This window comes from Homalodisca vitripennis, unplaced genomic scaffold (assembly GCF_021130785.1).
Source record: "Homalodisca vitripennis isolate AUS2020 unplaced genomic scaffold, UT_GWSS_2.1 ScUCBcl_1670;HRSCAF=5589, whole genome shotgun sequence".
NCBI classification, from domain to species: domain Eukaryota; kingdom Metazoa; phylum Arthropoda; class Insecta; order Hemiptera; family Cicadellidae; genus Homalodisca; species Homalodisca vitripennis.
This window is the reverse complement of record NW_025777785.1, coordinates 54797-80832: the sequence shown is the minus strand read 5'-3', so window position 1 is coordinate 80832 and position 26036 is coordinate 54797. Positions and strand designations below refer to the sequence as shown.

The window sequence follows — 26036 nt, the reverse complement described above, 5'->3', positions numbered from 1 at the left end:
TTAAAAGCCTCTGTTGAGTCCTGGGAACAAGTTCTCATAGTCCTTGGGATCTGCCAGGGACTGGCCCGCCTTCTCGCTGACCTTGGAGAGGGACTCTCGCCACAGTCCCACCACTCGTGAGATCTGGCTTGGCAGGTACGTTTCTAAAAACGTTGTGAATTTTGTTATTCAAAAATATATTTTTTTTAAACAGTGTTAAACTGAAAAACATGTTACCTTTCATAGGCGGAATAAGTACGGGAGCCAGACGAAACATAGGTAGGGGGGAGTCACGTAATCGGCCGTACGATATTCATCCTTACTGCGTTCGCCCTGTGGGTTCCCGCCAGTACTAAGTCCGGTTATTTTCCAGCCACACCTCTGTATATGTTAATTTTATTTATGTTACTTAAATCTTTGTTATTCTTATAGAATTATTGTTATTGTATGAATTGTTATTTGTTCTTTCTTGATAGTTGTTTAGTTATGAATTGTTTTGAATTTTATCATTATTTTACTTATTTAAAAATAGGTATTATTAGTTTTAACGTTATATTGAAATTAATCACATACAATTTCGAAATTTTGTAATAGACTATGACCATAATTGTAATACTACACTTATATCTAGATGACTTATGTGACAAAACCTATTGTAATACTCTTGTTATTTAATGGCAATAAAGAATTTTAACTGTAACTCACTAACATTCTGTGAACCAGATATTCCACAGTTTTTATCGATTTTGCCGGGTTAGGTAATTAATTCTTACAGAAATGGCTATTTATTTATTTTTACATCTCAAATGAGCAAAAGCAATAAATAGTGTTATTAGATATGCTTGCCAAGGGAAAAAAGTGTGACGGCTACAGGATTTTTATCAGTTGGCCAAGGACCAATTTACATGTTTATTATCAAATAAATTTAAATTTCATTGGAAAAATGTAATTAAACTGAGATATGTAGTAGACGTACACTCGTGACAACCAAGAAAGCAGTAATACATTCCATGGATATGTTTGGTTATGGCTCTGTAGGAGACGCACAACTGACGAGCAGTTGGTTGGAGTTAGACAAAGGGTGGTTCCCCTCCCCCTGCCTTAGAGTGAAGGCCGTTTATAAATACTTCCTTAGCAACCGAGATAAGCATGAGCGTGTACGGGGCATTTTGAAGGCCTTTTGTGAACTAAAAATCTCCCAACAGACATAATCAGGACAGTAATATAGGATATAACTGTATTTGGCGTTTCGATTAAAGTCTACCATTTCTAATATAGCCGTCCATAGGCATGTTTAATTATCATAATATATATAATTAAAACATTGAATCTGTTACAACTAACAGTTAGTGTTGCAAGTCTATCAAATAGTTAAAAAAATCATTAGAAAATAAACAAGACACGAATACATGAGTTTGAGTACATAAATCACTACGAACCTTGCGAAGAAAGCTGCTTCAGGCAAGCGATCTGTGTCAATGAGAATCTGCAGACACTTGTCCAGTTTTCCTCCGAGCAGAAGGAATGAGAGGAAAGCAATGTTATTTTGCCTGTGGACTCTGCACTGTCTCCTAACTTACGCACCATGTCAGCGTTTCCTGCAAACAAAACATGCTGTTACCTCACAAAACAAATAATATTTGTAAAACAATAGGTTGCCTGTAATCATGTGGTTCTTTTGAGTAAGGTCTAGGATGGGTCTGTCTGGGTTACAATAACTAAACATAATATCAGAACATTATTAAGAAAGTGCTCATAAATTCTGTGTTAAAGAAGCATTGAAATCCATTTTTACCCTGATTTCTCTCCAACTCTTTCACGATGGATTGGCCATTTCTCAGTGAAGGTTTGTCCTTGGTCAGGTGAAAATATCACATGGGGCCAAAACTTCATACAAAAGACAATTTATTCTTAACACTTGAAAGGATCTATTTGGAAATGTACAATGCTTTTGGAAGGAAAGCTGGGTGGAGGATATAATGGCTGGATAAGAAGGAGATCATCACATCAAAAGAACTGATTTGTTAGTAGATAATGACTTTTGGTAGGTAGGGCTTGTTGATGTGAGCATCATTTGGATTTAGTCTGCAGACTATATCCTATCAGCCCTTTTCTAATTCCTTCCATGTGACCGAGTAGTCAATAACCAATAGTTAGAAGTTAAAATTAACTAACTGGTGGCTTCTTCTTCTTCTTCTAAGGGGTGGACTATTGCCATGCATTCCATGTCTTAAGAGTCTTTTGCACTAAACTCCGGAAGCACACCATGAGGCCAACCAATTTATGGTTTTAGCAGTTCTACAAACCGCTGAAAACAACCGATCAGATCCTCCTGGAGAAATTCACCACCCTTGTCCAGACTAACCAAAGATGGTTGTAACGACACTAGGGGGAAGCGACTGTAACACCATTCTACTCATCTCAAGACCCGGATGCAGCCTCCATCTTCTCTCATGTTCAGTGTGAACCCACTTTGAGACAGCCCTAAATGATTCACAACTTAAAAATACCACATGTTAGACGCTGAGCCCAAGTTGGCCAGGGCATCAGCTCTTTCGTTCCTGATGACCATAACTGGTGGCTGCAAAAAGTAAAGAAAATTCCTAAAATACAAAAGCGATTTAAATTACAAGAAATATAATAACTAGAGAACGAACCGGCCAGAGGTAGCCAGCAGCAGAGGCCACCAAAGTCCCTGAGCCTGGTGGAGACATTCCTGCGCCAGTCCGAGCTCACCCTTGGTGGTGGCCAGCTCCGCTAGCTGTCGCCACTTCTGTGTGTGCCCCGCCTCACGCGCTAGCGTTGTCGCTACCTCCAGCTCCCCCAGCTGTAGAGCCAGCTCAAACCTGTGCTCAGGGTCTGTTGAGACTGCCAACGCCTGTTGCTTGAAGCCCTGCCACACAAATTTGTCACATTTATAACTTACTGACGAAAAGAAATAATTTCTAACTAAACATAATCAAAAGTTCAAAAACCTTGCAATAATATCGACTGCTATCATATTAATAGCTGAAAACTGTACTGTTCTAAATTTTGTTTCACCAATAACAGATTGCTGCTTGAGATAATTATATTCGCCAGCAGTATCTTGAATTACAATAAGCATTAGTCTTTTTGCAAGCCAATCCACCTTTATGGTGGGGTCAAAATCACTTATAAAGCTTTAATTTTTATTTCTTCACTCTTTCAATAAAATCAAACAGAGAGAGGCCATGCACTTAATACATATAGATATACCGAATTTAATTTCAATAAACATTGAATCACAAAGGTACCTCGAACCCGGATCTCTCACTTGCCGTGTGAATGTGCTTACCACTACACCACACAGCCCTTACATTTTTACGATTAAATTATTTTGTATTTTTGGCTTTTTTCTTTCACATATGTGTTTCTCCTTTAACAATAACCAAAATAACATATGATCGGAAGACCAAAATACCTGTCAAATGACTTTTGTATCTTGCAAAAGTAATTTGTAAGAGCCTTACTTGTTTTTCCAAGAAATGAGCCACTCTGGTGCGATATTGGGTGGGAACAGTTGGTTAGGACTTTGTCCAGCGGTCTCAAAATCTCCTCTCATTACAGCTGTTTGATACTCTAATACTGACAGAAGAAGACTGCCAAACCACATTTCAATTGATATTATAACATGATCAAAATACACTTTATATTTTTAATAAGGAAGAATGGCAAAAAATAGATTCTACTTTTGGAAGAAATCGTTTTGATGGAACTTTTTTATAAGTTTCAATTCAAGTATGATTTTTATATGACACGAATGTCATCAAAAAAAAATAAGTAGTATTAAATTTTATAAATTGTATTAAAATCTCATTAACCCACACAACTTTGGGTAGTATCAACATCATTCAAACTTACACTCATCTAATAGCAAGATTAGACCTCATTCAACCATACACAGATATTAGTAACATCACTCAACCTCACTCTCAGCTAATACCAAGGCTGCATCTCACTGACCTATACATTTATCTTCTATTAGTATTTGCTTGACGATATGTTGTAAGCTGTAGTTTCTTATTGATATTGGTAGAGTTTGCTATCTGTCAGTACCTTATCTCACCTGCTATCTTTACTGAAGTGTTTGAAGTCTAACAATGTTTTTGTGGAACAAACGCAAGGTGGATTACTAGAGCTGGCTCTAAAGGCCACACCTCGGAAGTGATGCTTTTCTTAAATCAAGGCCTAAAGAAAATAAACATCGTCACCTGTAGGAGACGATGTTGAGCTCTTTGTCCGCGCCCAGGTAGAGCCGGTTATCCTTGGCTACGTAACCCAGCAAGTACATGGTGCGGTCCAAGTGTGACACTGTCACTATCTCTCCTCCCACGTAGTAGTTGATACGGTTCACACTGTTGGTATAGATGAAACAGTCACCTACCCACAATCCTGTGCGCACTGACTCATGTACCTCCCCCAACACCTGTGGGACAAGCAATCAACTTAGCATTAGATTATAATTGCAATAACAACAAGCAAAATTATTTATTTTCCATACATAGCTTCTAAATAATAAATAAAACAAGATACTTAATGACATTTTTACAAATTTTTTTTAATGTATAGACAGATTTTTGTGTGTTATATATTTCCAAATTCCATTCAGGAAAATCTTATGTTCTCAAATATCCTATATCACACAACTATTTTTATCTTTCAATTTTTTAAAATAAAACTCTTTTCAGTTTCTTGGCTTCCAAGAAATCAAAAACCAATTCATGATCTTCATTTACAATTCTCAATAAAAACATCAAGAAATCTTGCTATTTATTTTCAAATATTTTAATTAGACCAAACAGATAAAAATAAAATTGAATCTTAACTAAGCTGAACTTTATATTTATTATTCAGTTTCCTATGTAAATAAATTTAAAAATGGATATTAGTTGATTTTTCTACATGAAAGTTTTTTATTTTGACCATTCACAATCAAGAAAATAAATGGGGCAACTGAACTGATATTTATTCACTGAAAATAAATAAAAATAAAATTTAAACTTAACTAAGCTGAACTTTATATTTATTATTCAGTTCCTGTGTAAATAAATTTAAAAATGGATATTAGTTGATTTTCCTACATGAAAGTTTTTTTATTTTGACCCGTTAACAATCAAGAGAATAAATGGGGTAACTTAACTGATATTTATTCACTGAAAATAAATAAAAGTTAGTATGCCATGTGTAGTAACTAAAATCGGCCATCACACTTATTTCAACTCATGAAAGGAGATACAACTATGTAATCATTATCAGACTGACATCGAAAGCTTCCTCTATGCCGTCCTGAGTGACAGCGTCACCGCCCTGCTCTCTAGCGGCCTGTACAGCACCGGCATCGTAGCGCAGCACGAAGTAGCTGTCGTCCGTGGGCCAATGCCACCAACTCCCCGCTCTCCGACCAGTAGACGTGCCGTGGCTGTATCTCGATACGTCCTGACCAACTCCAGGGTGTCCCAGTCATACAGAGCCAGACCTGATACTGACCTCACACCCAGGAGAAAGCCACCGAAGATACCTGTTTCAGACATGGGTGTTGGTACAGGAACATGGAAAATAAAAGAGAACTTGTACAATTTAAAAATTGCAAAAATTATTATGTTTATATTGCCAAAATTAACCACAATTTACAAAATTAAATCTAAGGTAAATTCTTGTTGCCTTTTCCTTAAGAGGTTCCTAAGACACATATAGTAGATTAGGTCTTGCTTGGTTTCCCACTGTCTCCTACTAAGAATGTAATAAACATTAATAACTAAATACAGAGTTCTCCAATCCTTGTATGAACCTTCAAAAGACTTCAATGAAATCGTAACATAAACATAAGGTGCTTTAAACAAATGTGTGTGAAATTAAAAAGGTGGAAAACAAGGATATTATACCAAAACCCAAAAAATTTACTGACTCTCACTCCAGTAAATTTTTTAGATCATGAAATTATTTATTTTTATATTTTATATTAAACTATAACTATTGGAGTTGTGTATTATTATCTTATGTAGAATCTAGAGTTACGTTGGTGTTTATGTAGTACCTAACATGCCATCATTATGTGTCTTACTTTTAGCAGTATTTTAGAAAAATAAAGGTTTTGAATTTTTCTAAATTATTGTGTTTATTATCAATAGCTTTTACAATAAAAAATGAATCTAAACAAAAATATTTTAATGGAGATATATGAAAACATGATATTTGTTATAAAATAACATTATAACTACAGGAAATTTCTTTACAACATTTTCAGACTTTACAGGTTTATAAAATCCCTGACTGCCAGATTTTTCAGGTCCAACACACTCTCTCTAAAATATTAATGAAATTAACTGAGGTTTAAAAGGAATTAAGCAGAAACTCCTTCAAACGATTTAAATTTCCAAGATGACTTATGACACGGCAAATATATCTATCTGTCAGTGTGGAGTATCAAAAACTGGAAGCAGGTAACACTGTTGTAACACAAATTTAAAATGGACTACTGCTTGGATGGACATAAGTAATTTACCTTCAGCACCAAACTCAGGTTTGAACGATTTTCTTCTCCTTGAAATTCTTGAACACCTTGACAGTGGTGGTGCCTTCTCGAATTGCATACTCAGATGAGTCTTGAGCCCACACAAACTCGTGTGCGGTTCCAAACGCTTTGTTTCGCAACACCATGGCTGTATAAATGATATACTCTCCGTCACCACACACCACCACAAACCTGCAACCGCATTCATCTTAGGGTTAAATCAGTTTTTAGGACAGGTTTTAAAATGTAGATAAATAATATTAAGTAGAAAAATATTAGTATAATAATACTGTCGAAATAAAAATAAATTTTATTTCCTCAAAGTTCAGACTGAAGCTAAAATATAACTATTCACACGTTTGTAATAAAATATGAGGCATGATTTTAAAGTAAGTACCGTTTTGATATAAAAAAAATCAACAAATAAATTTTTCAAACAAAACTTTATTTACCTGAAAGAGCATTCTTTCCTCTACTTCTGTACATAATTTCCATTATTATTAAGGCACTTGTCATATCTTGGGACCAGCTTTTGTATGCTGTCGTCAAAGAAGCTTGCCGCCAGACTGGACAACCACTGTTGCACACACGTTTTTACTTCTTCATTATTGGAATGACGCTTCCCCGCCAAATGTGTCTTCAAGTGCAGAAAACAAATGGTAGTCGCTAGGCGCTAGATCGGGACTGTATGGAGGATGGTCCAATTGTTTCCAGCCAAATGAAGTGATGAGCTCTTGTGTTCAATTTGCTGAATGTGGACGAGCATTATCGTGGAGCAAAACGACGCCTGCACTCAGCATGCCACCCCTTTTGTTTTGAATTGCGCAGCACAGTTTTTTTTTAAGTTTCACAGTAAGCGGCTGCATTAATTGTTTCACCGCGAGGCAGAAAATTGACCTGTCTGTCCAAAAGACAGTTTACATGATTTCCTGGGCAGAAATTGTTTGCGTGAACTTGACTTTCCTAGGGGATGCTGCCATTCCATTGACTGTTGTTTTGATTCTGGGGTAACGTAGGCTACCCACGTTTCATCGCCTGTAACGATATGGCTTAAAAATCAATCGCCCTTGTTACTGTAACGCTCGAGAAAGCTCAATGCACTGCCCAATCGTTTGGTTTTGTGCTCATCATTCATTCAACATTTTCGGTACCCACCGTGAACACAGTTTCCGATAATTTAAACGTTCGGACACACACAATTTTGTAGAGAACACTTCTTAATACAGCATGAAATTTTTTAGCTAAAGACAAAATTGTGAACCGTCTGTTCTCTTTCACTTTACAGTGCACTTTTTGAATGAGATCATCGGTAATGACTGAAGGTTGCCCAGTTCGTACCTCATCATGAACGTTTGTGCGGCCATCTCTGAAGGCCCTAACCCATTTCCGCACCATTTCCTTCACTCGTGATGTTTTTACCACGAACTTCACTGATTTGACAATGAATGTCAATTGCTTTTAAGCATTTAGCACAGAGAAAACGAACCACAGCACGCACTTCACAGTCGGCGGGATTCTCGATAGTCAGCGGCATTTTAAAATCACATAAATAAATGATTACTCGATCAAACGGCGTCGTAATGGCGTTTGTGGCTTCCCAACTGATGTAGCTACACTATGTGCATGCGTTAAACTGCAACTGCAGCGCTGCGGCGGCGTAATTTAAAAACGGTACTTACTTTAAAAACATGGCTCGTACTAACACTAAGAATAAGAATAAGAATAAGAATATGTTTTATTGTCGTTCAGGCTTACAAAAGCATTGACAAAGTTATTTATATTGAGCAGTATTGCCACGTCACTAACCTACTTAAATAAATAATATAAGGATATTTAAAGTTACAACAAATAAGTCAATAAATAAAAAACAGTTAAAAATGTATTACTTAATAAAATCTTAACAACTTAATCTCTATGAAAACTAGAGATCAAAATAACAATAGAAACAATATAAGTTATACATACATAAACAAAACATAAATTATATTTATTAATAAAATTAGACAAACACTTATTATAAAACGTTAATAAATAATTAAGTACAGTTGCACAGTATAAAAATAAATTCTTAGTTTAAAAATTGATCACAGACAGTAAAAAAAAATTCATTTAAAGAATAAAAGGGATTGTTGAGTAGCCACTTATAAAATTTGTGTTTAAATCATTTGTGTTTGGATCATATCTTCACTGAATTTTCATTTATAAGGTGAATAACCTTATTGTACACTTTAATAGACAATACAATATGACTAGATAAAGATTTGCTTAGTCTGTGATACTCAATTACTGCCTTATTCTTGTTACGAGTATTGTGGTCATGAATTTCATTTGTAAATTTTAACAAGTCATGATTCTTCAAAATGAAAGTAATCAAATCAAATATATATAAGTTTATGATTGTTTGCACTTCTAATTTAGTGAACAAAGGTCTACAGTGAGCTTTTGTATCTGATTTTGTTATTACTCTAATTGCTTTTTTTGAAGAATTAAAATTTCATCGATCCTAGAACAGTTGCCAAATAAAATTAAACCATATCGAAAAACTGATTGAAAAATAAGCATAATAAGCTGTTTTCAGATAGTGACTTGGTACACAACTTGTTAATTGTTTTAAAAGATATATAACTCTTGATAATTTTGAGGATATATAATCTATATGAGCCTGCCAACTTAACTTATTATCAATATAGATTCCTAAAAATTTAGTCCTGGAAACCCTATCCTTGTCAATATTATTGCTGTCCATAGTTCTTAACGTAAATAACATCTTTGGAGTTTTATTTTCATTGAGCAAAAATCCATTTGTTCTGAACCAAGAAGCAGCATCTGTTATAGTGGCTTGAGATAGTAAATTAAGTTCATTCACATTATTGGCAGTATTTAGGAATGTAGTATCATCAGCATATAAAAATGATTTTGTGTTTAATGAGTTTGGCAAATCATTAATGCTAATTAAAAATAAGAGTGGTCCCAACACAGATCCTTGAGGTACTACCCATTCAACAAAAACATCCTTGGATGTTTCACCATTAACTGAAACTGACTGCAAACGGTTCTTAAGATAAGATTCAAACAATTTTAGAGGTGTACCAGAAATACCATAATATTTCAACTTCAATAAAAGGTCATCATGATTTACACAATCAAAAGCCTTACTCAAGTCACAAAAAGTAACCTGAGCAAAGGCTTTATTTTCAAATGTCAAAAGAATTTCTCTTACCAGCCTGTCTACAGCATCAATTGTCGATCTTCCCTTTCTAAATCCAAACTGAGAAAATTGTAGGTAGTTATTATTTTCAAAGAAGAAGCTAACCTGATCATATACTATCAGTTCAAACAGCTTGGCTAATATAGGGATTAATGATACTGGACGATAACTCTCGGGTTCATCCCGCTCCCCTTTTTTAAAAATCGGACATATTTTTGATTTTTTTAATTTGTTTGGAAAGACACCTTCCATTAAACACTGGTTGAAACTAAACGACAGAGGTTCAGCAATAGTGTGTATTATATTTTTTAATAAATTATTAGAGATGTTGTATATATCTTTACTATCTGTATTGTTAAGCCTTTTTGTTGCATGTATAACATCATCCGCTGAAATTAATTTCCATTCAAAATGTCTATGATCAATATTAACCTTATTTACTAATTTATTAACACTTATGCTTGGTTTACTTATGCTTTTGTTTAACTTCCTTAACACAATTGATAAAATAATCATTAAAAGTATCTGGTGGTAATTTAATTTTGTGATGTCTGGAGCTATTACTATTATTATTTATTATTTTCCATGCGGCCTTGCATTTATTATTACTTTTTTCAATTGTATTTGCATTGTACTTAAGCTTGGCTTCACTAATTGCATATTTATATTGCTTTTTCAACACTGTCAACTGTGCTACAGAGTTATGTGTTCTCAGTTTACCTAAAAACAATAACTTTTCCTTCATTTTTGCAAGGTCAGTGGTATACCACTTGTTATTTACTTGTCTGGAAGAACTGGTTCCAGCTCGTTTTAGGACTATAAAAAATTGTAAGAACCTCAAAATTACTTCTAATATCATTTCAAAAATCTGGTTTGCATCTTTATATGTAAACTTGAGATAAAGACTATTCCAGTCAAATGAGACAAGGCTGTCTATTAAATCTAACACAGCAGAGTTAGGTAATACAAACTTAAGATAATCTGTTTGCATACAAGTTAAATTATTAAAACTTAAATCTATACAATTAATACAAAGTAACAAACCAACATGATCCGAGTATGGAAAATCAAAAAAGTTACAAAACTCTAACTGATGTCTAGCACAGTTAATAAAAATATTATCCAGGCAATTCTTACCCCGTGTTGCAGCTGAATTTAGGCAATAAAAATTGTTTTGTCTCAGTACATTAAGAAATTGTTTCACTGTTTTTGTACAGTTATTTATATTAAATTTATTGTTTTACGTCTCCACCGGCTACCACTGTATAATTGGGATATTGAGTTAAAAGTGACAGCATTTTATCCAGGTTATCAAGAAAAATATCTGCATCTCCTGATGGGGAATGGTATAAACAAACCACTATCAATTTTAAATTGTCAATAATTACTGCAGAAGCTTCAAAATGTACCTCCACACCAATGTTTCCCAGATCAAGGGACCTTGCCTGAACATAATCTTTAACAAAAATTACTGTCCCTCCTCTTAATTTCTCTTTCCTGCAGAAGGCACTAAACACAGTGATAACCTACTGGAAATGTTAAACTAATTTCTAATTGTTTTAGCCAATGCTCCGATATACAAATAAAATCTAATTTTTTTAAGTTAACCAGGAAACTTTCTAAAAGTGTTATCTTACCATCCAAACCCTGAATATTTAAAAATAAAAAAACCTGTTTGTGCAAACTGTACTTTTTTATGTTTAGTTACTAAACTATTTAGCCTACTGTTTCTCACTTGTCTAAAAAACCATTATGTCCAGAACTTAGTGTCTGTGCTGGTATTGAAGAATGTTCTAAATTATGCTCTTCCTCTTCTTCAGGTGGCTTTGTATGTTCTTCAGATTCCCCTCCATGCAAAGATACGCTCGTCTCTTCGAATACTGACTGCTCTCCGTCCATTCTTGCTACAGCCTCACAGATCTTCTGCACAAGCCATTGTTTTCCTTTGTTGTTAAAGTGCATCCCGTGTCTTGTATGAAGTTGTCTATCCGCCTTGCTAGCCTCCACCAAAGTTACATTTTCGAGTCCATCACACAATATTTTTAACTCAATATTGACTCTTCGTGTTTCAGCATTAACACAGGACCAGCTGGCCAAATCATATCTGTTAGGTAGGTCTATGAGAACAACCTTTGACTTTTTATAATTCTTCAACCTGTTACTTACAATGTCAATCATTGTGTTACCTTCATTGCGTGCTACATCGTTTGTGCCACAGGAGATCACTAATATATCATCAGAGTTTAACTTTTCCCCTTCAATGTTATGTTGATTCAAGACTTGGGCAGCACGACCACCCTGGCTTGATAAAACCATAGGCTTCATATTTTTTTACATGTTTGTTTAAGTTCCATGCTAAATCTCTTCCGTGACTGTCAGCTAATAACAACATTCTTTTATGTTCCATTGGTTCTACTTTATCAGATCCTTCCCTTATCATGACAAATACTTTCTTGCTCATCTGTAGAGCTGAGTATATCAAATGGATTACATGTCTCTAATGTATCCTGTGAGCAGGTTACATTCTGCAACCCTCTTGCATTCCTTACGCACTCAGAAACTTTACTATTCCTGCGTTTATAAACCACAGTTGTGAAATCACTGTTGTTAGTTAAGTCACAATCTGATGGTGGAGGGAAACAGTTTAAGACACACTGAACCATGTTTATCAGTATATGATACTTTGCTCTGTAATTCCTCATTATCCTTCTGCAATATCTCAATTGTGGCCTCGAAAGATTTAATAGATGATAAGATATTTTGTAGTTCATCTTTGTAGATCGTACATTTTGTACAAAAAATTATTCTTTTCATACAGTTTTAGTTTTAATTCCTCTCTCTCATCTTCAGCTTGATAAATAATTGCTTCTTTTTGTTCCTCTAATATTTTTTAATTTATTTTCAAAAGAATTTATTATTTTGATTTTTTCTTCTTCGTCATTTTTTAATTGTCTTTTTAACTCTTTGATAAGCTCGTCTTTTTTAATTATTTCTTCTTCAAGTTCAGATTCAAGAGTTAATTTCCTGTATTTTATGTCATGCAATTCCTGTTTCAGACCCTCATTTTCATTAAGTAGAGCTGTCCCTATTTCGGCCGCAAAGTGTTAGGGAATGTTCCAGTTCAGGATTATTAACTTCTATCACATCATTTTGAAATTCTCTTTTTGTCAATTGCTGCACACAAGAGGGACATTTCCACTCTTCTAATTCCCTTTTGCTTAAACTTTTAACAGCTGAATAGGGCAAATTTATACACCTAAAATGTAGCCATTTGTTACAATAACCTGTACAAAATACTCCTCCATGCTTTACGATCCGTCCACATTTCCCACAACTTTCCTTGTTAAGATCAGCTTGATCCATTGCAGTATAAATACTGATTACTCTTTCCCTTCACAATATTAAAATTTCACTTATAACTTCAATTTATATGCCTAATATATTAATTTTATAACTTTATTAAAAAAACAATTAATCAAATGTATTTAAAAGGGATTCACACTCAGTTCAGTTCCGTCTATGTATATATTATACAGAGTATATTTTTCCTTTTTTACTATAGTATTTTATCCAGCCAGTTAAGTTTAAACAAATAATAAATTTATTAGCTGTTAATTTAAAGTCTGAAGATAAACATATAGATGTAAAAATTGATCAAATAAAAATAATTTTTGTGAATACAGACAGTTGAAGGAAAAAAACAAATAATCTTTATGAAGCAAAAAGTTCAACTAATGTCTTGTGGAATTGAACCTGGTATCTTCAGTGTACTAGTCCTGAACCTTACCACTCAGCTATCATGTCTGAATAACCCAAGTCTGTTACAGGTGCATATTAAAAAGATCACTGTATTGATAATCTTATGAGATAAGTTTCAGGCTCATAAACAAAGGCAAAGGTCAGTTCAGATCACTTCACTTATCAGTCCTTATCTCAAGACCCTTCTTATCTTCTGTAGGAAATAGATATAAATGTAAAAATAATTATGGAAAAACCTAATTTTACACCTTCCTGTTAAATTTTGCATAAATAAACAATGTAATAATGATGTGGGTTACTTACTGTTCACTTTCATATACAATTTATATAAAACTTTTTAATAAAAACCAACAATATTAACTAGAAAAGAAAGAGCAGATCCTGCACACAACCTGCACAAAACACTGCACTGCAGACCACTCATAAATTCTACAAGTTAAAACGAATTAATGCAAAATATCACAAAGATACCTGAAACAGTAAAAAGTACTAAACAAAAAATATTTAAATTCTTATCTTATTTTGTAAGTTTATGATAAAAGAAAAACTAGCAATACAAAAGAAAGCTTTAGGAATACCAAACAATCTTTTTGTTCTTGTACAAACCTATGTAATAGAGGGGATTTATATAGATTTACAATCATATGACAGTAAAAGTATAACGTAATATTTTTTACGTAATTATTAAGCCTTTTAACGTCATTTTAATGCTTTCTGTCTTATTAATAGTTTGTAAATTTTGACACCAGTTTAAACTACCTAGCACAATAACCAGTTAAAGTAGCTAGCTCAATAAATGGTTAACCCTTTACATAGCATGAATCCGTTTTTTAGATACATCATCCTGACTGTATCTGATTTCAGTGTTGTGATACTCTCAATATATAAGTTGCTATAACACGACTAAACACTATGGTCATTCTGTAACTTTTTAGTTATTGCTGGTCTATTACTTATTGATCTTAATTAGTTCTGTAACAATTACTGTAATGTCTTAAAAACATTTCAAAATAAGCAACACGGACATACATGTGTTTTAAAAACTATATTTTTGTTTGAATCCAAGCAAAATCCCCTTGTTTGGTATCCAACAAGAACTCTGAAAACACTGAGTATAATGACATTTTCAGGTTTCTCATAATAATATAGCCTAAAACAAACACAACACAATTGATTTTCCATCCATTTCTTTTGAGAAACTTTTCAAATGTCCCTAAAAGCTCAAAAATGATCTGTTAGAAAGGTATCTGAGTGAAATTTGTATAACAGTTAAAACAAAGTTGTTTGGCACTCTATTATCTTAGAGAAAAAATATATCCTCCATCCTCACTGGTGCCACCCTAAATTGTTTTATTAAAAAATTACCATTTCAAACAAATTTATATATGTTGGTTAACTTGAGAGCTTAGTGTGTGACATGCATCTTTTACAGTTGTGTTATAAATACAAATTATTTTTGCTGGTAATTTTTTATTTAAGGTAAAGTTTTGCAGTTGGTGTACATAACTATAAGGTATAGACGTTTCCAAAGGCAAAGACATGCAGTAGGTGTATATGACTATAAGGTACAGACGTTTCCAAAGGCAAAGGCTTGCAGTTGGTGAACATGACTATAAGGTACAGACGTTTACAAACGCAAAGGCTTGCAGCTGGTGAACATAACTATAAGGTATAGACGTTTCCAAAGGCAAAGACATGCAGTAGGTGTATATGACTATAAGGTATAGACGTTTCCAAAGGCAAAGGCATGCAGTAGTAGGTGTATATGACTATAAGGTACAGACGTTTCCAAAGGCAAAGGCTTGCAGTTGGTGAACATGACTATAAGGTACAGACATTTACAAACGCAAAGGCTTGCAGCTGGTGAACATAACTATAAGGTATAGACGTTTCCAAAGGCAAAGACATGCAGTAGGTGTATATGACTATAAGGTACAGACGTTTACAAAGGCAATGGCTTGCAGTTGGTGAACATAACTATAAGATATAGATGTTTCCAAATTCAAAAGCTTGCAGTTGGTGTATATGACTATAAGGTACAGACGTTTACAAAGGCAATGGCTTGCAGTTGGTGTACATAACTATAAGATATAGGCATTTACAAAGGCAAAGGCTTGCAGTTGGTGTACATGACTATAAGGTATATACATTTCCATTAAATATGAACATTGTTAAAACCAACCTGCCATTCGGGTTGTGAGCGATTGTCTGGGGATAGATCTCACAACTGCCCATGTCCTTGACTGCCACCGGGAGTCTCTCCCCATCCTTGATCTCAATACCCTCCGGCATGGCCTTCAGGTTGGCCTGCTGTATCTCTGAGTGGCGAGCCCACACAATCTTCTCACCGTTGACATCCATGGACACGGCCGGCTCCTCCCGGCCTACTTTCACCATGATGCTGCCCTCATCGTATCTGGAAATCAAACATCACGTTTATAATATTACACGTTGTACAACAACAAAACACACTAGAAATTTGTGTCAAACTGCTTGTTATTTGTCGGAGTTGTTACAGACCAAGAGGTTGCTAAAAAGGATCAAATGTTGAGACAATTAATTGGCATAACGTCAGTTTTTCAAAATGCAGAGTTCTTTAAATTTTCATCTTACGTCTTGCTGACTATCTGACACGTCAAAACTTATCAAATTAAATGGTCTACTCAAAGGTTTGCATATTTCTCAATCCATACTGATTGGCACCCTCTTTCTGTTAGATCATCTGACTACTTTGGTGTTGCAGATATATCCAGTTTCTGAGGTAAATTGACATCCTCGTTAATTAATCATTTCTGAGAGACACAAATGCCATTCATTAGTTCCCAACAACACAATCTTCATGGAGTCAGACTGCAGGACTGGAATCTCAGTCAGTTTCTAATTACAAATAAATGACAGCAAGTAAATACTAATCAATGAAGACTCACCCTAAGGCTACATTGTTGGAGCCACGCATACAAGCAATGGTCCACACTCTCTCGAAGCCGTAGTTGAGTGATGACTCAAGACGGTACGTGCCTGAGTGCCAGATCCTCACTGTGCCATCCTCGCTGCCAGTCAGCACGATCGGCAGCTCTGGGTGGAAACAAACTGAAACAAAATCCACTCTGCTAGAAAATTTTTTCCCCCATAATAGGTGTACAATATTAAAACTTTTACACGAGTGTACTAAATTCAAGTTTGTCCTTTTACTTCCAAATCTCCTACAAGATTTGTTTTTGCTTACATAACCGTTTTTTTTGAGTTTCATCCAAGATACGTTATTAATATGTGGTCCACAAGAGTAAGTTTTGTACAACATATAATGATCCTATATCACTGTATTAAACTGTTAAAAATTAGATGAATAAACCCATTAATAATCATTAGGCAAGTTATTAAAACAAAGCTGTAAAAAGTATTAAATAAATTAACATTATAGTAGTCATCATTATTGGATGAAAATAATAAAAATAATTTTTAAAGGTGACAAACTAACCTGCTGAAATATTTTGCGCGTGCCCCTCAAGTGTCTGAACACACGTTTTGTTCTGGTAGTCCCAGATTTTCACCATTCTATCGTCGGCACCAGAGATGAGGTAAGGTTTGTCTCCTCCATGGTAATAATCGACACAGTTCACACCTTTCTCGTGACCCTCCAGGGTGAAGTTAGGTGTTGGGGATCCAAGCTGCCACACCTGTCCATCACATGAGTTATGAAACGGTGCAACAATGGTGAACATTCCCAACTTACTTTTGTAGCTTTATAAAATACTACAACTCCAATATATCGATAATTTAGGTTTTAGTTTAATAACAGTTTATTATTGACTGCAATTCAACCAAATATCAATCCAAAACCCATTAATTATAGAACTAAATAATGTTTTAATCCACAACAGTGTGGGAAAAACCAAAATTGCCTAGATGTCAGTGCTTGGTTTCACCACTGACACCCAGAAGTGCTTCCTTATTGTTGTGACTGACTCCAGTTGGCAGCACTTGCTTTCACCACTGACACCCAGCAATGCTTGCTTACTGTCGTGCCTAGTATTCACACTGAATTATCATATTTAAAAATGGATAGCTAAAAGACATTTGAACAATGACAAAAGTCAATCAATATTGATATTTTTTATCGTTTCAAAATTTCAGATGTTTACCATTATATTTCTCCTCAAATTTCAGTCAGTTTTTGATAAAAATTCTAGTTCAGGTATCGTTGTGGACTCAAATTGATGACACCATTTCCGGGGCTGGATCAGCAGCCTACCACCACTGGTGACGGATTTCATCCAGTTCGTTCTCAATTCTTCACTGGTTTTCCAGCCCCCACTGGCACCCGCGAATTATTTTTTAAATATTTATTTCCTAAAAAAATTTACACTCCTCCCTCCCCTCCCCTCCCCCCCAACAACTATGTCAATTCCCACAAAATATTCAAATATGTCATCGTCAGAACTGCCTAGACTTGGATTGGATTCTTATGATTAGAGTTCAATAACCTTCTCCATTAGACTACAGACACAGTAAACACAGCAACAAACAAAACATATAAGAGAGAGAAAATAACCAAGCTTGCGATCTGAGAACGGTTTGCGTGAGAAGAACCAGTGGAACAAACACTACATGCCGTAAACAGCACAACATTCCCTGTTCGTTACAGGCCTATCACACGGCACAGTACTGCAAAAGCAGCCTACCGCAGCGAATGTGTTGAACAGTTTTTTTTTTACGTTTACCTTATTTATGTATATAGCAATTTAAAAATAATACCATCCACAATCCGGATTGTAAAGAATACACTATAGTAAATTCATATTTGAAACTGAAAAGCAATATAGCTTCTTTATTTGCTATGTAACAAAAACACACTACAAAATACCTTGACTGTTCTATCGAGTGAAGCACTGGCCAAAGTATTGTTGTCTTTGGTGTTGATTACTATCTGCATCACGTAATGGGTGTGCCCTTCGAACACCTGCTGGCACAACCACTGTTTCTCCCAATTCCACAGCTTTATCAGCATGTCATCTGCAAACCACAGTTATATAAATAAACAGAGGATATTCAACCCCAGAGTGCAGGTTAGAAGTAGGAGATCCACCTGCCTCCCAGATTGTACCTGTCAATACATGACTAGGCCTGGCTATAAAATAGATCCATTACATCATAGCCTGGGTCTCAGAGGGTAAGAAGGTTTTTCTAGCCTACTGCAAATCTAGAAAAAGGGAGTCTTCCGAGATTTAGGATTGCTGCTCCACAAATCGACACATAAAAATAGGAAAAATGGTGTTCCTGTGTTATAGAGGGTACATTTTTAAAATTAGCCAACAATTGTGCCAAAATCTGAAGAATTAATTACCAAAACAAAATCTCAAAATCTGGTAGACCTGATATCAGTAATAGGCAATGATGTCACCAGAAGAAACATGAAGGCCAAATTACTGGCATGGAAAGAGTCAAGGTCCCTAAAACAGGGTCGGAACATAAAGTTGGTGTGTTACTTTGTTTTCAAATTGAAATCGTAAAGAGAATGTAAAGGAAGTTAAAAAACGTATTGTGGAAATCAACAATCATTAACATAGTGAAAGGTGTTCTTAAACCATTTTGGGAAGGGTAAGTAATTGCTTTGATCTTATGAAAAGAAAATTTGAGCTTTCTGATGGCAATGTTAACAGGCCATACACCTCACTGAAAACATCTCAGGAGAGTAGGATGTAGCAACACTAGAGAGTCGGTTTTGGAAGAAGGAAGTTCAGTGGAAACACCTTAGGAAGGAGGCCATCTAAAAGCATCAGCAAAAGTGGGTTGAAAAGGCTTCAAGTTTTCTTGAGCTAAGACACCAGAAGTGGACCTAAAAAGGTAACAGGTTTCTGCTATAATCTTCAGGAACTGGTATGAAGACTTAAATGATTAAGGATGGGATTAAAACACTATCACCATACCTTCAGAAATATATAACACCTTTATCAGAGAATCAAAATCTATGTTACTGCAGAAAAATAAATAAGTGAATATAATTTCCATGTAAAACGTAGGTCTAAGACTGAACATTAATGAGATTGGTGCAGGTTAAAAGGTCCAAAGCATCTGCATGTTTTAACATTATCTTGTTAAGGCATTTTCAATTCATTACATTTTAAACCATTCATGCACTGATCTTTGAAGTGTCTCTAACAGAAATTAGCATTGATTTTGTAAAAGCAAAAGATAGTTTGATGATTCATGTGAGGATGATAATTTTTACTTCTAGAAACCACTTACCGCTGCTAGTGAGAATGTACGGCTGCGTGGGATGAACCACGATACAACGGACATAATCTGAGTGAGCCTCAAATGCATGAGCTCTCTCCAGCGTGTTGTAGTTGAAGACACGAACTTGCATGTCATCTGAGCCGGTCACAATCCAGTTCTTGCGAGGTACAAACACAGCTGCTCTCACGGGCAAGTCACAGACCTGTGAACAAATCACATTGCATTTTACACTTTGTTGGAATTAAAAGTTAATTAATTATGTATTGGTTTCTTCTTGATTATCAACAGCTTGTTAAATATATGTTATTGAACAAATAATTTATTTAACAAAATGGAAAAATAAAGTTCTCTGTGCAAGTACACAGTTCATTAAGTGCACAGATACGTTTAGCGGAAGATGAAAAGGGAAGCTAAACTCAAAATTCATATTAAATTAACCCTTTCCACACTGCCAATGTTAAGGGTAGAAAACTTAGTTGCTTGCTTCGTGTCTCTGAATCGTGTTTTAAAACCATTGTAGTGCACTAAATTGTGCACCTGATGAGACAATGGGAACACCTCTTCATCTAGATTACAGTTGATTTTGTAGTCTAGTTGTTTTTGATGCCGAAACAATGTAAAAAGTTCGTTTTGAGCTTCTTCGTCGCCGACTTGTTTTGGATTTCTTCAGACGACCACTGACTTAAGATTTCACGAGTCGTCTGTGACAGCGTCAAAATTCAGATACTCCGCTAAGCAAAAGGTGAATACGAGCTGAACTCGACATTCACATTGAATCAATCTTTCCCAACATACCAACGTTATGCATAAGATGATTCTGAAACTTAATTTCGATTTGTTTATGCCAGCATAACTTAGTTTGAGCATAAAAACTAAAAAGATTCGGGTGCAGTTTTCATTAAAGGATTTTTGTTTGTTTGTAAGTTAATTGTGTTTATTATTGCCCTGGTATACACCATACAAATAATATAATAATTATAATAAACAATGCCTATTTTGTATTGTTCATAATCATTAGTTACATTAAATTTTTTCTCTCTGTACAAGAATGTGTAGGTAAAAAATTCTATCAATTGATCATTATGACAGTCTGCAATAAAATAGTTATGTGCAATGTATGTGGTTTGTGGATTGTGAGAAACAAGTAATACAGAAGTACCTAGAAGATATTACGTCACGTTATTATGTGTCACTTAAAACTGGGTAACCTTATGAACGTCCAGGAGCAGCACATCATTAACCACAACTGAGATATTGGGGTGCAAGGGTAGATCGATACGTCTAGGCTACTGCGGAGGGCTTCGGAAGTGTTACAGGCAGACTGACATAGGGAATACTAACTCTGCCTCCTTTGACTGGAGATTTCTTGTAGATATGGGACCTATGACCCAACGAATAAGAGCCAGAACATGGAATACCATGTTGCAAACTGTTAAAAAAAGAGCAATCTTGTTATCTTCTACAGAATTGGCGTTTGCACCACAAAAATTTCCATAGGATTTTTTTTTACGAAAAAAGAAAGCAACTCCAGATGTCTGAAATCCTCCCAAATAGATTATTTTGTAACATAGAGAAAATGTAATGGTTGTATACAATGGATAGCCATTCTTCACAATCTTGGTTGTGTAATTTTGGCAATAACTGTCAAAGACAATCACATAGCTACCGTTACTCACCTCAAACGATTTCACAAGTTGCTGAGACTCATGATTCCAAACGTGAACATTTCCATTGTACAGTGACGCCAACATCCATGGTTCTGTCGGGTGCAAGTCAACGCATTTGACACGATCTGATCGTGCCGTCAGCTTGCGTTTAATATCTAAGCGCAATGGCTGCAACAGAAAATCACAGAAATCACTTTTAGCTGTTTATTTGAATCAAATGTAACAAGATATACCTGTATTTTATATAGTTACTTGTTTTCTTTCTGTCTGTTCGTTCAGGAAAGGACTGGTGAGATCTATGATAATATAATGTTCTAATGCTAATGTTTTGAAATTTTAGTTTGTCTCAGATCAAAATGTTCTACGTTTAGGCAAAAAAATTCAAATTATTTTAACAGTTACTCTAAGTGGGTTAGTGTGACAATAGGCTATATGTCCCAGCTGGTGTGAGTAACGAAATGTGGTCAATATAAATGAATGGAAAGGGAGAATTCTATAGTAGGACATGTGTTAACTAATAGTAAATAAAATTTATCCCTTATGAAATTACGTAGTATAAAATAAGAATAAAATTGCTTCTAGCAAGTTATTCCTTCCAAATAATATAAATTTGCCTACATGTTAGTCAAGATAACAACATACTATAACGATTAAAAAAAAATATGAAAAATGAATTTATTGCGGAAGATCAAAGCCTCCAGGCTTGAACAGTTTATCACATTATTCAGGTTAAGTTTAAATAAATATTTATTAGTCTGTAAATATACGAAGTGTGACTGAGATTCCAACTCGGGTCTGTGCGGTGAGAAGCTGAGACAAATCAATCGACTACTAGGAATGCACATAACGTAGTTATGGCAGGGAGGGTTGATTTAATGTGAATGTTGAGTTTAGCTCCAGTTCACCTTTCTCTTAGTATTGCATCTGGAATCTGTCTGACGCCGTCACAGACTTGACTCCAGGAATCTTTTCAGCAGAACATGACTATAGATTCCAGGAGTCAAGTCTGTGACAGCATCAGATTCCAGATGTTGAACTGAAGCTAAACTCAACATTTGGTACTTTGGTTTTATCCGGAGGCCAATTTCTTTGGTAAAGTTTTTCTAATTTTCTAAAAAAACTGTATTATTAGAAAGAACAGACTTTATTTGACTTACTGTCAAAATTACATGTCATTATGATAGTCAGTTCTTGTTTCTGCTTCTCAAAAGGAAGCGATGTCAGAGATAAGTCTACTCTGCCCCTATCTACTATTCGTTATTAGGCTATACAGGTGTCTTAAAAAGTTCACCCCCCCTTTTAACTTTTTTATGAATAGAGATGCAGTGATTTACTTTAGGGGTTGTTTATATGACCGACTGAGGAGTTTTTTGATGGATGAGAACTTTTCATTCCCTGTCCCAAAGTGGGGTATTTTGGGGGTAAGTCAATATTTTAAATAGGTACCCCTAGCAGAAGACACCTATTTTAAAGGTATTATAAAAAGAAGATTACTGGCATAAACTAGAGGTCTTTAATGTTACACTATCAAATTTGGTGGCCAATTGAAGTTTGAATTTTGTATAAAACCCCCACAGTTTAAATTTAAAGTAAGGCAAATAAAAATGTCACTCATTAGTTATTTCGCAAACTTACAGAACCAAATTATAAAACGAGTTATTACAAGAATAAAAAAACATCAACAACCATGATTAACAATGCATTTATTAGGTTTGGTTCTGTCTGACTGAAGCCCATTAGGAAGTACTGGAAATACCAATAGCTGGTTTTGCCATGTCATCTCTATTGTTTAGAAGTTAGTATGTGAGACACATTCAGTCCAGTTACTGTGTCTAAGTGGTTGAACTTCCTCGCAATTCTGGCGAAATAAGAGTAGCATCTCTCGATATAGTACCCAAATTCAAGCTCAAATCATGTGAGCGCTTAAGGTTATCTTTAAATTTTAATACTTATAATACATATGTTTAGCCTTATAGCAAAGAATAGATAAGTACTACTCAATAATTGTGTTGTATAGTCAAATTTGAATTAACCTGTTTATAAATTTATTAGTTTATCGGTCTATGTTACATTGTAGTGAGTTGGTACATTTTTGTGTACTAACATGCTACCACGGTAATAGCTCACATAAACGTAATAACCGAACTCATTATTTTGTAATAGGTACAGACAAACAATAGAATTTCCCATCTCTAGTGGCCTTTGCTCAAATACCACACACATAATTTAACTTTGATTAAATTACTAATTAAAAACTTAATATGTTATAGATTTTAACGATTGTATTATGGTGAAACTAAAGTTTTATACGTTAGATATATACTTGCATTTTAGATTATAGAAAATAATACAACTTTCTTTATATTAAATTTGGGCAGTTGCGATTACTTAAAAAGTAAACATGTTGGGTAGGGTATGATAAGCGGACCTGGATTTTTATATTGAAGAATGTAATCATCGATGAACCTAATATTCGCATCTCAAATCCTAGACTATCAATCGATATAAAAGTATCCATAGTCCTCAATAACAATCATGTTTTAAATTAAAATATGGATTTAATATTTACAGTGATGAAAAAAATTATTATAAGCAAAATTAGGAAAAACTCAAGACGACTATATTTGCTTCTCTCACAGTTACAGTTGTTCTTTCCTACAAATTTCACATAATGGATTTTTCAGTACGAGTCCAACATGTTGAAGCCACGTAAAACATGTCTTATCATCTTTCAAAGCAATGTCGTGTAGTTTTCTAAAATTGACTGCCATTTTTAATAATCAAATGTTACTTATATGTAAAATTGAAATATTACCTTATGTGTATTATTTGAAAGTGTTTACAGCTGTTGATATAGATTATTTAAGTTATTTGTTCAAAATAATTAATCAGTATCGATTAATTATATCAGTGGTTATGATTAAGTAATATCGTTTGCCAATTTCGATATAAAAAACCGGGTCCCCTTATCGTAACCCTACCCAACATGTTTGATAGCATTTAAATCGTTCTAATTGCTGATTTCATATTATTCCTTCAAGTGTTGGCTGCTTATTACACTGCAGCCCAGTAATTTTGATAAGTATTAACAGGAAAGTATGCCTGTTTTGCTATACCCAACTGAATGTAAAACAATGTCTTATCTGATTGCAATTTATGGTTGGTCTAGATTGAGCACTGAGTTCAGGTTGAAAAACTTACAAATAAGACTAATATATTAAGAAGGTACGAAATAATTCATTAATGACTAAGAATTTTAATAAATAAACAATAAAACGTAATTAGAATGGCAAAGTATTGAAATTATTTTTTTAGTTAAGTTTTGAGGTTATGTTGTTTTATGAAAAATAAACTTATAATCCTTATATTCACCAAAGAACATTTGAAAGTTAAATCATGGACAGAAGTCAATAGTTTGACTTACCATTCTGAAATTTCTGAAGTAAACTAAATAAGTTAAGTTTTGGTTGTCAATCACTCTCAGATGGCAATGACGTACGTGGCGGCTTTTGGGTCGGCAGCTACCACTGTCACTGTAATCACAAAACACTATTCCAAATGTACACGGTGCCAATGTAAACCTCCAACGCTCTGTTGTGGATATACTATAGTAAATTAAATAGTAACTTTGTATGTTGTTTCAATTAAAAAACAGTTGGAAGTATATATATTTGGTAATGTAATAATTAAGCGCGTTTTAAATTGTAATTCAGAACGGTTTGGAATGTAATTACAATTTTATAGAGAAACTATAGCAAAATGGCCATGTACAATTAAATTAAGTAACCTTTCCTGATTTACAATTGTAAAAAAATAAATATTATACGAAATGTATGGAGTAATTTATTTATTTTAAAACAACGCCTGAATCACTATGCCCATTTCAAAAGATTTGACTAATGTTGAGAGAAAAAACTATTCAGCAAAAAGGGCAGAGACGTCAGCATGGTGAATGAGCCGTCTTACGAATGCTATTATATTTGTTCTATAATTATGGATTTTATTAGTGGTGTAATTACATTGATTGGGGTGGATTTTGTAGAAGTTGATTTCACAGTGACTAAGGGAAGATGATGTAGTCATGACTATACGGCAAAAACCAAATGGGACTGTGTCTCTTGTAATAGCCATATTACAAACGCGTTACCGACCCTTCTGAGTTTTTAAATATCGATGATGAAACGTTAAGAAAACTGTTTTGAGTAAAGAAAATAGTGCCGGTCAATATTGAAATAAATAAGAAACTTGAGAAGGTTATCTGTGATAGTAACCAAATGTGGAAATACGTGCTATCCGACACAAGCAGACGACAAGTTGAAGGAAAGGACGGATGTACTACTAACTGCGAGAGTCCAAATAATTCCCCAATCAATTACTCTTCCTGCTCGTCTGTCCTCTTCTCTTCCGACAACAGAGTTTGTCAGCGTGTCAAGCCTGCTGTGTCGGTATCAGCTGCAGACGATTCGGTTGCCTTGACTGTTCCTGACCTGGTAGCAGGTTGTAATGCCGATGATTTCCCCCCTTTGCTTTCAGTAAACAGAATCAGTGGTACTAGTAATAACGTTGGCAATCCAACGAATGATAGTCAATCTTGGCAGGTATGAACCGATAAGAGTCACAGAAAAAAAGCTGAAATACTATCTGATGACGATGC

General features: G+C 34.6%; 1 protein-coding gene across 1 annotated transcript; it reads right to left on the bottom strand.

The window, feature by feature from the left end:
- Positions 1-24906, bottom strand: LOC124371582 (coatomer subunit beta'-like). The gene is given in 18 exon segments (XM_046829932.1): positions 1-143; positions 1419-1577; positions 2641-2872; positions 3471-3524; positions 3527-3599; positions 4212-4426; positions 5263-5370; positions 5372-5434; positions 5436-5518; positions 6503-6536; positions 6538-6703; positions 15661-15894; positions 16406-16568; positions 16957-17155; positions 18343-18491; positions 19725-19917; positions 21392-21550; positions 24807-24906. Coding segments are annotated over 18 exon segments (2430 nt in total). The 5' UTR covers positions 24810-24906.
- Between the last annotated feature and the right edge of the window lie 1130 nt (positions 24907-26036).